The sequence below is a fragment of the Pleuronectes platessa genome, chromosome 17 (assembly GCF_947347685.1).
Source record: "Pleuronectes platessa chromosome 17, fPlePla1.1, whole genome shotgun sequence".
NCBI lineage: Eukaryota > Metazoa > Chordata > Actinopteri > Pleuronectiformes > Pleuronectidae > Pleuronectes > Pleuronectes platessa.
In genome coordinates this window covers 15,263,527-15,276,917 of record NC_070642.1, presented here as the reverse complement: position 1 = coordinate 15,276,917, position 13,391 = coordinate 15,263,527, and the positions used below count along the sequence as shown (strand labels likewise).

The 13,391-nt window shown below is 42.9% G+C and overlaps 1 protein-coding gene across 1 annotated transcript in view; it reads left to right on the top strand.

Moving 5' to 3' along the window:
- Positions 1-13,391, top strand: part of wasf1 (WASP family member 1) — a 49,096-nt gene that overhangs the window by 13,883 nt on the left and 21,822 nt on the right. The window contains exons 2-3 of the mRNA XM_053445256.1: positions 6,853-7,007; positions 8,138-8,272. Of these exons, the coding sequence (XP_053301231.1) occupies positions 6,875-7,007; positions 8,138-8,272 (268 nt within the window). The 5' untranslated portion in view covers positions 6,853-6,874. The remainder of the gene's footprint in view (positions 1-6,852; positions 7,008-8,137; positions 8,273-13,391) is intronic.

Here is a 13,391-nt window from a genome sequence, read left to right as displayed (position 1 = left end):
TGTAGAATGAAAAGTCTGCGGTCGTAAAACCTTCGTTCCCAGAGTCGCTGGACAAAGGACAGAACGGTCAGGCTAATTTGGCAAAGAGAATGAAACCACAAGCTGTAAGTCGGATCTGGAGGAGGGTTTTAAAGAGAGAACAGCATGTTTTTGCAAATGTTCTTTGTTTATGGGTGTAATGGTTCTCCAAATCCACGGTTCAGCTCAGACTGTGAGATCTGCCCAGGGGGTGTGTGGCCTCAGACTTTTTATACATCGTACAACTTGCTGCAGACATGATCACTTGGTCATGATTGGACAGATGATCTTGCAAGAATACAAAATAGGTGCAATGTATATTGTAAACTAAATATATGGCTTGTCTTAAAGGTTACATTTAATTGAAGTGTTGTTACTGTGAAATAAAAAAATATTTTTAGCTGCAATAGCAAAGAAATGACATGTCCACAGTTTACACCTTCATCAGTGACAGCGGGTTTGAGAGGGTTTTTTGTGCTTTTGTGTGAGGCAGACCCTAACCCAACAGGCATTCTTGGTTTGTTTGTGTCTGAACCCAACCAGAACCCGACCAGACATAGATAACAGGAACCCGCCCATCAACATGACCAAACCAGACCCAAACTCAAATGTAATATTAAAATGTTCGTCTGAACCCGGCCGACGGGTCTCGGGTCGAGAATCCACATTCTTGTTTGTATCATGGTTTCAGTCCCCTAAGTGTGCTACTGTGGCTCTTGATGGACACATGCGTCTTTTCCAAGAAATAGAGTTGATGACCCTTGCAGCTGATTTGAGTTAGTGAAGGACAAGTCTCCTGTAGGGTCACTGTATTTGTGGCTGCACTCACAGGGTTTTAGTTATTCTCTAGACTGTGAGCTGTTGGGAGATATTATACACCTGTAAACTGTAGAGTTTCATCCCAGGCTTAAAGGGAACACTGCCATTACTGCTAGCTTTTAAATATAATATTTGGAATTATTACTATAGAGTGCTAACTGGTTTTGAATCATATGAATCTCTTAAATTAAACTTTTTCTACCTTGCAGTAACTTTGCAGTAACTATGCACTAGCACATGTAACTAACCTATTACTCTGTTTTTTATGTTGGCTTCTGTTCCATAGTGATGAAATGAGAGGATCAGCTTGACTTCCTGTTCAGACCATGAATTTTACATCACTTAAGGATGAGATCTCCGTGGTTTGAGAAGGCAGAAGACATTTTATTTCAGCTCAAGTCGGCTCCCTTGCTGGTTAACTGGTAGTTTCTTGCTCTATCGCCCCTCTCATGCTGGTGATTTTCCCAGTTTTACAGAGCCAGTCACTGTGATGGCTAACTGGGGCTAAAAAGAATTGCATCATTGCTGGATGTTAGTGCTTTCTGGACATGTTGTGCTTAGTCATGCCTCTCTTGGCTATCTCTCTTTTCTTGCCTCCCGAGTGCAATAATTTCTTCATTTTGTGTGTGTGTGTGTGTGTGTGTGTGTGTGTGTGTGTGTGTGTGTGTGTGTGTGTGTGTGTGTGTGTGTGTGTGTGTGTGTGTGTGTGTGTGTGTGTGTGTGTGTGTGTGTGTGTGTGTGTGTGTGTGTGTGTGTGTGTGTGTGTGTGTGTGTGTGTGTGTGTGTGTAATCCCTACTGATGGTGTATCAAGGGCGTGTCCTCCAAGCCCTCTAAATTAAGGGCTCTTGACCTCCTCCACATTGAGGGGTCTGCAGCCATATTGTGGGGCAGTATGAGTGTGTAAATGCTCCATTAGGGTTCATTAGTGCCTCTCGTTGGACATATTGTCCAAACTTAGTGCAATGAGCCGCACCAGTGGAGGCCCCTTTCTTTCCTCTGGCACGTGCCATCCCAGATCCGGCTCTGTGCTCTTACGCAACTGAAGAGGAGTCCCCTATCTCCCTCTCCATATTCTTTCTCTCTCTCTTATTGCTGTCACCTTTATCACACATCACCCTGGTTTCTTTAACTCATTCTTTCCTCCCTTTACACGTTCGTCTCTTTTTCCCCCTCCACCCTATATTCCCCTGCCTCTCTTGGGATTGTATAAAGTGACCAATGAGATCCCACTGCAGCTGCTGCCATGGTGATAGGCGACAGCGGGATGCACCACCCGAGATGAATGGACTGTAAAAGTAGAGGTACAGCGGTAAAGGGTGTGTGTGGGGGGGAAGGGGAGGAGCGGGGAGGCTGGCTAGTGTGGATGGAATAAAGGAAAGGAAGTGGCAGGTATGTGACTAATTTCCTGCTGCAGTGACCATCCCTGATTCTGTACCACACTGGGCTGCAATGAAGGCCTCCTCCTTTTTGACTGGTAAAGAACAGTCACTGATCGAATCAGGATGAACCTGAAAATGAAATATGTAATCTTCTTCTTCTCTGCATTAGCTCCGTCAATTCTATCTATGCCTCGTATCAATCAAGGCACCACAAGTGCTATGCTTCGTTCCCAATAAACCACTGTGGAATATCAGTAGAGGAACACGGAGGTCAGTGACCCGTGAGCCATTTTAAGATTTTGGCTTCACATATGAAATACGCAGCCGGGGATTTTCTGTGTCAGACATTTTCACTATCATAGGAAAATGTCTGCATACAGTGGCAGAACATATCAATTGTGCTGCAGAAATCACATGTTTTTGTTTAAAGCATATCAACACCGGCGTCTGTCTTTTTCCTCCGGAGATATTGGGAGGAATCTTTGCTATTCAAGTGTGGTTAGACAAAGTGATTGATATCCCACATGTGCTGGGTTTTGATTAATTGTTCAGTCTGGACTTCCATCGTCTGATCCGGTTTGAGCGGTGCAATCTATATTGTGTTTCCAGCGTGGATCACTTTATAAGCAAAGCTCTTAATCGGGGATAATGTGAAAGGCCTTTGGTTTGACAGACGCATAAAAGATAATTCACATAGCTTAAGTCAAAGGGTATGAGCTTGCCAGATGGCTACTTTTATTAGCTCTGCGTATAGGCTGCTACTCAGCGTTACCCGCATCAATAGCACAGTTCTAGGTGTAGTGGATTGCTTTTATATGTAATTGACTGTCAGTTCGATTAGCTACGGGAACGTAATCCCTCTGCTACACTTACATTTCTACAGTCTGAGAAAAGTCCTGACACATTCCTTTATCATTCCCTGTCTCATTACACAACAACCTTTTTTTAAACATATTTTTTTGTCTGTGGCTTTAAAATGTAATATTTCTCTACAGCTGATGAGCTACAATTTGTGTGAACTAATCTAAACTCCAGTGTTAGTGAAAACCCTTTTATCCTCCAATGAGAAAAAAAAGCCATGACGTTAACTAGGTGTGATGAACATCCCACATTTGTCTGGCGGTGGCACACTCTTTGTGGGGTAAACCTTTTTTAAGTGATTTCTCATTATGTGTTTTGTGTTGCTAGAGAAGTGCAACTGTTTCCCATTAAGCCTGTTCGCCCATGCAGTAAACTGCTGCTGATTCCATCTTGCTCTCTAGTTTAATCCCTCTCTTTCTCTCTCTCTTTCTTTCTCTGTCTATTTTGTTTTTACATGTTCTCTCCCTGTCAGAGCCAAGACGACGTGTAAGCGTGTTCTCAAGGGAACTCGTGAGCACCATGCTACAGTTGACAATGGAAACCTCAGTGGACAAATGCAGCATATGTATGCCTGTATGCGTGTGTGTGTGTGCATACATTATGTGGGTGCATGTGTTTGCCTGTGCGTAGAGAGTCTTTCAACCTATGTCCAATTGGCAAAGGGGCAAACGTTTGCTGCAGTCATTAATCACAGTGAGACACTCGGAGGGTTTTTGACACTGTTTACTTACTAATCTAGGAAATCGAAGTGAGCTTATTATATAATGTAAGGGAAATCGATGTCATCATACTGCCTGGGTCACACTCGTCTGTGGTTCACACAGGCAGCCTGTCTGTTGCTTGTCTGCAGCGGAGGAGGGTTCTGGTATGAATTCTGTGCATCTTCTGGTTCCTGCATAACAATAAAAACCTTGTTCAAACAGATGAATGGAATCAGTCAACAGAAAGGCTGGAGCGCTTCTACTTACAGGGAGTGTTCAACATTCAAACTGTGGTGAAAGTTAACCTTCACTCTCTATTTTGCTGTGAGCCGTGTGTGGCAGGCTGAGAAAATAGGTGAGAACTCGACTCTCTGGGAGAACGGTGCAGCTCAGGTGCCTGAGATGTGCTGCTCACACAGGAGGTGTGGACGCTCTATCCTGATAACATGGGAGCCTAAAAGATAAGCAAGACCTTCCATGTAGTATATGCGCTGTTCACACAGCCAGGGTCTTCAGTATAGGGGTCTCTTAAATAATACAATAAGAAAAGACCTAGATTGATGCCATCATGAATCAACGTTGGATCATGGGAGTTGCCGGTGAAAATCCACCTGACGCGACTCTGGGGAAAATCATGATCAGGGATGAGAGAATGTATTAATGTTTTATTCACATTACACATCATGATCCATCCAGTGACCAATACAAACAGTGCAAGGAAAAAGTCGATCATTCCAGAGCTTTTGATGGAACCTCTAATTGCTTAACTTAGAGTGTAACCTCCGAGCGTCCTATTTTTACATGATTCATAAATCTCTATTTGAGAACAATAGAGGAAACTGTGAGCATCCCTGGAATTTTGAAAACCCACCCTGAGGAACCGGAATGGCTAGCGGAATCAATATCATCACTTAACACCTATTTCTGTTTGCTTTTATGTTAAGATGCTTTGAGGGTTGGGGTGACGGATCGTTCTCTTTCATCTCCTGCTGGATTATATTCGAATCCATAATGTTTCCCTCTTATGGCTGTTTCTCTGTCGTCCATGAATCATTTGGCTCCTGAAACCTCATAGAAAAATTCTGTCCAATATTCAACCTTTACTGTTAAAACTGGTTGTTTCTCTCTCTGTCTCTCTCTGTCATCTTTCTTCCAATACCCCCTGAAAGCCCATTTTCACACATTGTTTCTTTTACCCACTGTTGAGACAAATCTGTTCTCTGTCATCCTCAGAAATAACTCATGACCCTGTAGGTAGGATAAAAGTTTTTTTTTGTTTTTTGAAAGAAAACACATTCCTTTATTGAAAAGATTAGGGAGGAGAGGAGCCTTGAAAAAGCCCTTGGAAAAAGGGCTGGATGAGCACAGTGGGGGAGGGGAATGAAAACAGTGTGAGCTCAGCCTGGTAGATACACTTGTCATCTTCCGCGAGTGAGACTGAGTGTGTCTGTGCTTTGTGTTGAATAAGCTAGTGTGCATGTTGGCAGGGAGACAGACAGAGCTATGATTGACTGATTTAATTTGTCTTTGCCTCCTTGTTTATCTTCTCTCTTTCTGTCTGTACACCTACAACCCAGAGACGTACTGTATGTACACTTACTGTTCTCATGAAGTAAACTCATGAGGGTAATCCAGGTAAATAAACTGGGTTGTGATTTCTGATATAAAATCCATGTTAATCTCAAAGGAGGGAAGATTTTAAATCGAAGAAGATTTGATTGTATCTAAATGAGAATAATTATTGTCAAGAAAAGTTTGACATTTCGGGAAAATATGTTTAGTTTCTTTGGTGCTGCAGCTAACTTAGTTTAATACATATAAAGGAAATGGCTTGGCTCTGTCCGATGTGAAAAATATCAGCACCCACTGGGTCAATAGATGATTCCAATCAGGAAGGAATGGAGAAGATACCCACATGTGTGGGTGATGGAGAGACTGGGAGGAAACACATAAATCTGGGCAGAGACTTGGCGCTCTGTTTGGGTTTGTGTCACATTAGCATCACACCCACACCTCGTTCAGAACACTTAAAGTATGACTTAGAAAGAGGTGCGTGTTCTCATTCTTTCCTTTTAAGGCAAAGCTGAAGATGAATCACCACAACAAAGCTTTCTAGTGGACTCTCCTCTCTCTCTTCTATGCATCCATAGCTGGGCCACTTCCGAGAATAGCCTTCCATGCCCTACATTTTTTATGGATACGGTCAAAAATCATGTTTATTCTTCGGTGACGGCAACGCTGCAAAGACTACAGGGAGATATTAAAAGAAGCAGATGTCAATTAAAGTCGAATTAGTGCGTTAACGAGGCCTCATCATTGTCATGCACAGTCAATGAGATCCATCCCAGCAGCTGATCTCCACACCACTGCACATGCCTTCCCATAACGAAAACCAGAGTTGACACCAGAGAAACATGGTGGGAGAGGTAGTTTCCCCCTCAGGATTTCTGTGCCCATAGTTCTGACCTTTTCCCCCATTAAGGGTCATTTATGCTCAACAGATAGGGTTTGATGATGGATGATGCCATAGTCCATTGACCCCCCCCCACCACCACCAACCCGGTGCCATTCTTGTTTTTGCTGTTGGGGTTGGATGTACGAGACTTGGGCCTCAGAACACTGCAGCCTTAATTCCATTAGCATGGCTGAGTGGGCAGACACAGTGCTGAGGTATGCTGGTGAAACAAATGAGGCAACGTGGCTGTTGGCATTGTTAGAACATTTCTATCCCGGTGGTTTACTTGCATTTATACTTCTCCACGATCCTGTCTAATCATCGTCCTCTCACTATATTCCCTCTTTGCTTTGTTGCCCTTCAACCCACATCATGTTCTGTGTTCTCTCTCCCCTGTATACTAATGGCTCCTGCAGCCTCCCTCTGCTCTGATCATTCTCCTGCTCTTAGCAAAACAGTATATAAAGTAACGGTCTCTCTATTTGTTTTGGTGTTGTTTGAAGCAGCAGAATCCCAAGATCTGTTATAAGAGCCTGTGCACTAATTACTTTTTATTTCTTTTATCTTCTCCTTCCCTTCCCCTCCTCTGTCTCCTTCCTCTTCCTCGGACTCCTGTAGTTAGTGGTGTTGCAGCAGAAGGATGCCGCTGGTGAAGCGCACCATCGAGCCCCGGCACCTGTGCCACACGGTGCTGCCGAGGAACATCAAGAATGAGCTGGAGTGTGTGACTAACATCTCCTTGGCCAACGTCATCCGCCAGCTCAGCAGCCTGAGTCAGTAGCACAAGGACACTGACACACACACACACACACAGACACACACATATCCTGTGATTATTCATTTAAAAACATAGAGCACATTTACTCCACATCCACACAACTGAAAATCTGGAAATGTTAAATGCATTTCCGGCATCTGAACATTTGAAGAAACTTTTTTTGTTGACACTCTCTGTTGTCCTTGGCACTCAAGATCAGTTTTTACGATTACTCCTGCCAATGGACAATACACCTCGTGATGAACCTGTTTATTTAGTCATGAACTGATTAATAAGAACTAACAAAGTTCACTATTATATTGTTATTACGAGTTATTTGAGTTAACAAATACTTTGATATTGTGATTGAAAAGATATGAAATCTAAAATAATCAGAGATACAACATATGGTAATATTTATTTTGGTAAAGGAAGACATCCTGACAATTGCTGATTTAGATATATCTGCAGTTTACAGGTTACAATAATTTGCACTCAAATGGAACACAGTATCTTATCAATTTGCAAAGCAGATCTATAAAAAGTCTGTGCACTAATAGTCATCTCTCGCTTTGTAGGACATTTGTCTGCCATAGTAACGTAAAGCTTTGTGCTGGGAGAAACGTGGTCATGACAAATGTGCTGTGACATGAATCCTTCATCAGAGAAGGAGAAGTTCAATTCAGCTCCTAGAGGAAATGGTGGATGATAATTGAAATCATTCATCAGGACTGAAGTTAGGATGCTCAGAAAATATCGCTTTCTGTTTCTTCTAATCCTGGTCTCATACACACCATCTCCCTCAGAGCAGTTAGCCTGCAACAGTCACTTCCCGAGGGATTTATAGTCACTACTGACGCAGCATTTCTCCATCTCTCAATATCAGTAATTGGTCATTTTTAAACTATAATGCTAGACACGGCTGAAAACGGCTGTGCCTCGAGCTCTTCAAAACAAAAGGGATGTAAGTGTTATGGACTATAAAGTCTCATGATGTAAAAACTGTGTAACTAAGAGCTTTGAATATTTTAGTGAACATTAGATATTCTAGTTTAAACAAGTAAGAATTTGTCAAATTATTGCTGCATATAGAATTGTAAATAACATATACTATATAATATATATTTTAAATGTGTGTGTGTGCAGGTAAATATGCAGAAGACCTGTTCGGAGAGCTGTTCAACGAGGCCCACTCCTTCTCCTTCCGGGTCAACTCTCTGCAAGAGCGAGTGGACCGCCTCTCCATCAGTGTCACACAGCTTGACCCCAAAGAGGAGGAATGTGAGTACTGCAAACACACTATCGGAAGCACACACAAACCAGCCCCAGTTCCTTTCTTTCCTTTTAACCTGAACCAGTTTCATATGTGCATTGTTTGTGTGTGTGTGTTTGTGTGTTGGAGCTCACCTCTCTCTCACCCCTCAGTGTTAATCTCAGTTACCAGGAAAAACAGGGAGAGAGATGGTCGACATTTTTAATCTCAAAAACACAAACCACATCCTCTATGATAGCCCTTCAGAATATAGTTTTGCTTTAACACTCGTTTACACTCAGACTCAGGTGAGCTATGAGTTAAAGGAAATTGATAAACGGCGGGGACTGTCGGGTAAGCCAGGTTATCCTGAGAGAGGGAAGGCGGGATGAAAGGATAGCGCAGCAAGAGGAGAGTGCAGTGGGTGTAAAGGAAGAAGAGGGAGAATCACAGCAATGTAATAACATGCTCCAAGGCGCAGGATCGATTTTTCTGTGGGGCGGCAATGTGTTAACGGTTTTGCACAACGTTACTCTAACTGCTTCCCTGTCACTGACACGCAGCCAGTAAAATCCTCACTGGGCTGGAGACACTGCTTCTTTTATTTCTGTTTACATAGGCCCAGGCTTGTAACTTTTTACAAGGCACCGACTTGTTTTTGCTGAGTAATACGTTTTTGCTTTATTGTCAGTCAGAAACAGACTCTTAATCACAGTCGGTTCATCCTAATCTTCCTTTTTCACTCGGTGTTCCATTGTTTTCACCTCCCCCTGTGATTATAATCTCCTCTACATTCATCCTCTGAATTGGTTTACATTTTTTTCCTTTTCATATTGCCACTCTTCTTCTCCCGCCTGTCATTCTCCTACATGCTTCTTCTTCCTCCTCATCACCTCTCCTCTTACCTCCCCTCCCCTCCCCACCCTCCTCTCCTCAACTTGTCCCAGTGCTCTCGCTGTGCCGATTGAATAATTGCGTGTGATCTAGTTTTATAACTCATCCACCTAAATCCTGCAGAGGATAACATTCATTTCATTGGATAGACATCAGCCGGCTTTTGGAAACACCCAGGTATCAACAGTACCTTCATATTGTTTTTGGCACAAATGCTTTCCTCGCATATTCATGTCTTTGCACACAGATTGTGAGCGAGTCTGTGTGGGCGTGCACGTGGTCCTCGGCTTCATCTCCCTCCATAAATAAGCCTGAATCATTGGCTAGAGAGGCGGTGGATAAGGATCAGCTCAGTTGCAGTTTGAGACTGCGGAAGGGGTTAAGGGGGGGAGAGTTGGAGGGGAGGAGGACAGTAAGAAAGATGGAAGGAAAGAGGGATGGGTGCATAAGGGCACTGCAGCGAAAAAGCAGTGGAGTGTAAAAGGGATGTACCGCAGAATTTTCTGGGCCAGGTGGAAACGGCCTCCTCTGCAGGTTACACAGGTTTTCCACTCAGTTCGACGCCTCTGCATTCATTTATAACCAAATGAAGTTGTCTTGTAAATGGGGAAAAATCGGCACTCCACTCCACTCTCCTCTCTCGCCCGTTATCCATTAAAGATTTGAAACATCAAGCGACTATGATAGCGGGGCGGTGTTGCAGCGCCGTGTGTCTTGTCTCCTGCTAAAGAGAGACAAAATCACATGGACGTGACAGAAAGACGGACGGCTGTGGGACGGGGTCGAGAACCGTTCCTGTAAATGCCCCCTTTCATCCCCACGCAGGCATTTTCTGTAAACGGTCACACTCTCAAACACACATCACTTTGCACACATGTTGTACAAAGTGTATGCTTTTAGCACAAGCGGCCAACTTGCCTTGTAATTGTCTGGGTGCATCTGTGGCCTGCACGAGAGGAGGAGTGAAAGAGAGGGGAATGAGTGCAGGCAGGAGTGGGACCATAAATCAGGACTGTGGAAGGATGAAGATTGGAGGATGGGGGCAGGGAGAGAGGACAAAGGACAAGGACACAATAATAACTTTGCAGATACTGTCCTCAGAACACCTCACAAGTTTATTTGTGGGCCTTTAAAACCTTTAATGGACCTTTTTAAAATTTGGGGACCAGCTGTGAAATCCCCTGAAGATTTGGAACAAAACATTTCATCCTGGAAGCAAATTTCTGTGCAAACTGTTTCACATTCACAGCTAGTTTATATCTAATGGTAACTTTTTAATTTGTAAATTAAATCTTGCAGTAATTATCACCGCATTATTTCGATGTAATTGCTGATATTTAGTTATTTATTCATGCTGTTGCATCCATTTAAATTTAAGTATGTGTTGTATTTCAATTTATTGGATTTGATATTAAACTAGAATAGCACTCAGAGAGAGAGAGAGAGAGAGAGAGAGAGGGCGTATCTCTATCGAGTCCCAACAGTTCTGTGGAGATTCTCAGTCATCCAGGTCTCACATTCATCCCAACAGCCGTCTTACAAAACCGCATTGAAATTAGTAAATCTGGAGTTTTATTTGGATCTGACCCAAATTGCAAACAGGAAGGTAAAGATCTGCCCCCTGATCTGGATCTGCACCACAGGTTAATGTATTCTTCCCTGACCCATACAGATCCTTCCACCAAGTGTAATGGTAATCCGGCAAATAGTTTGTGTGTAATTCTACAAACTAACACACGTTCAAGACAAACAGACAGAAACGTAACCTCCTTGGTGGAGGTAAATTATTTGTATTGACAGACGTAACCAATGTCATCAATTTCTCTCATTTGATATAAAACTTCCCTGCAGAACTCATGATTAAAGCCGCGGTTTTATTTTTAGTGAGGCTTTAACACACATCGAAGTGTCTTTCATGCATTTTGAATGAATGTCAACTGTGAATCGTGCTTTTACTGTAGTCTAAAGCACAAAAGGGCACAGACGCCGGACGACGTGAAAGATGCTTAGCTGAAGGTCAGAGAGATGTGGGATAGAGAGATGGCCGGAGTGATGTATGCGGTGTCACCGGTGGCGCAGTGGTCGAGGTCAAAAGTGCTTTCTCACGTGGATTTCTGCACATAGACGCACACACACACACCTTGCCCACACCCCAATGACCCTTAAGCTGTTAAAGGGTATTGTCCCTTACTTTGCCCTTTAGGCCTCCACTCCCATCCTCCTCTTCATACACTCCTCTCACGACTGTAAACGCCCCAACCTCCAAACACACACACACACACACACACACACACACACACACACACACACCTCTACTCTATGTGTTGTCCTCCCCAGCTCTCTCTCATCTTTCCGATTGATCTCCGTGCCCCCTCCATCTTGTGTGGATGCTATCTGTGTGCTGTCAGCCTCTCTTCCCCCTATCACGCCAGCCAGCCAAACTAATGGCCTGTATCTCCTATGTAATGGCTCAGTTATATCATTCCACTGGCTGCAGGCCATTATGGAAGGCCACAAAGCCACCATGAGTCCCTCTGGGCTCTAAGCATTTCTTTATGTACTACATAGTCTCTCTCTCTGCATCCTATTTCTTTTCGTCCTTGCTGATGTAAGAGGTTCCTTCTTATTCTTCACTTGGCAACTGTTTTCTCTTTAGTTTTTCCTCTTTTGGTGCTTGTTAACTCTCATGAGTATTATTACCTCTGGCACGTTACTTCTCTTCATCCACCCTCTTCATCTTCCTCTCTGCTCTTTCTGTCCCTCTCTAATCTATTCAATTAAACTTTACTTACAAAACTGTTAAAAGGGCTTAACAAAGGAATATGCAAACAGTTTATATGAAGATAAATTGTAAACTAGAACGGCACTGAGGCGAGCAAATACCTCCACAAAGGTCAAACATTCCTTCACATGATTGTCTAGTTTTAATAGTAGAAATAAGCATAATAATATTCTCTGAAACAATAAAATACTGCAGATAATTCCTCGTCAATCTACAAGCCAATCAAGAAATAGGATCATTTTAAGATCATAATATTAAACAACACTTGATTTTGATACCACAGAATAGAGTTATAAACTATAGAATACAGAACTACATATACAGCTGTAGAGAATTGTATTCCACTCATATCCACACACACAAACAATCAGATATGCATGGATTAAAGTTTTCCGTCGCTATGACGGATTTCCGTCAACTCCGCTCGCATAAGGCTAAAAATGAGATCGATGCAGATCCGAAGAGAAAAAAAATAGGGGGGGGGGGGGGGTGTAACACTAATATGATTTGCATAACTTCACCAATCAGCTGTGATTTTTTTAACCTTTTGTTTGTGAACCATGCCTTGCGTCTTTCTCATGTTTGAATGGATAAGTTCCAAGAGCATTGGAAATAAATCCCCATGCGTTGTGCTTGGTTTTCTTGTGTTTGGCAATTTAGCTAGTGTTTCGGATTAAGTTGAGTTGTGGCAAAAAATGACTGTTTGAACAGATAGATCATCTTGTGTTTCGCTTTGATCAGTCATGGCCACCGGTGTATCAATCATCGTCGGCAGATACAGAAATAATTAAATAAAAAGTTCTAAATCAACAGACGTCTTAAAATGCTCTCCTTTTCGTTTGGCCTGGACCTACACGATGTAGAGAATTATTGAAAAAGGAGCAGAAGCGTGAGAAAAGGCTTACAATTAAAGAATCAAAGAAAGAAAGACGAACCGACGTTTATATGCCTATAGGCTATATTCAGTGTTGGGAAGGATACTTTCAAAACGTATTTCGTTACAGAATACAGAATACATGCCTAAAAATGTAATCTGTAACGTATTCCATTACATTAACTAATCTGAGTAACGTATTCTGAATACTTGGAATACTTCCGGTTTGTATTGCATTTTTTAAGTGTAGGATTGCGGTGTTGTTATTGTCAGTGGAGCAGCAGCAGTTTAAACTCTCTCTCCGCCGATGCGGCGGGCCAGCTGGATGTCCGGCTCCCATCCACTCCCAGCTCTGTGCGGGTCCCACCGGAGGCTGAGGGGTCGCGCTGCGCCAAGGCTGCCTCGCGCCATGCAGCGATTGTTTCGGCGTCGAGTCTATTTTTGTTTGCGCTTGACGCGAGCGTATCGCGCCAGTAAACACACTGAAAAATGATTTTAAACGATATTGATGACATATTTTATATGATATAAATGATAAAGTATGCATCCCATAGTTTGTATTCCCCTTCTGTTGTCCTGGAGTTTTAATTTTACCAAA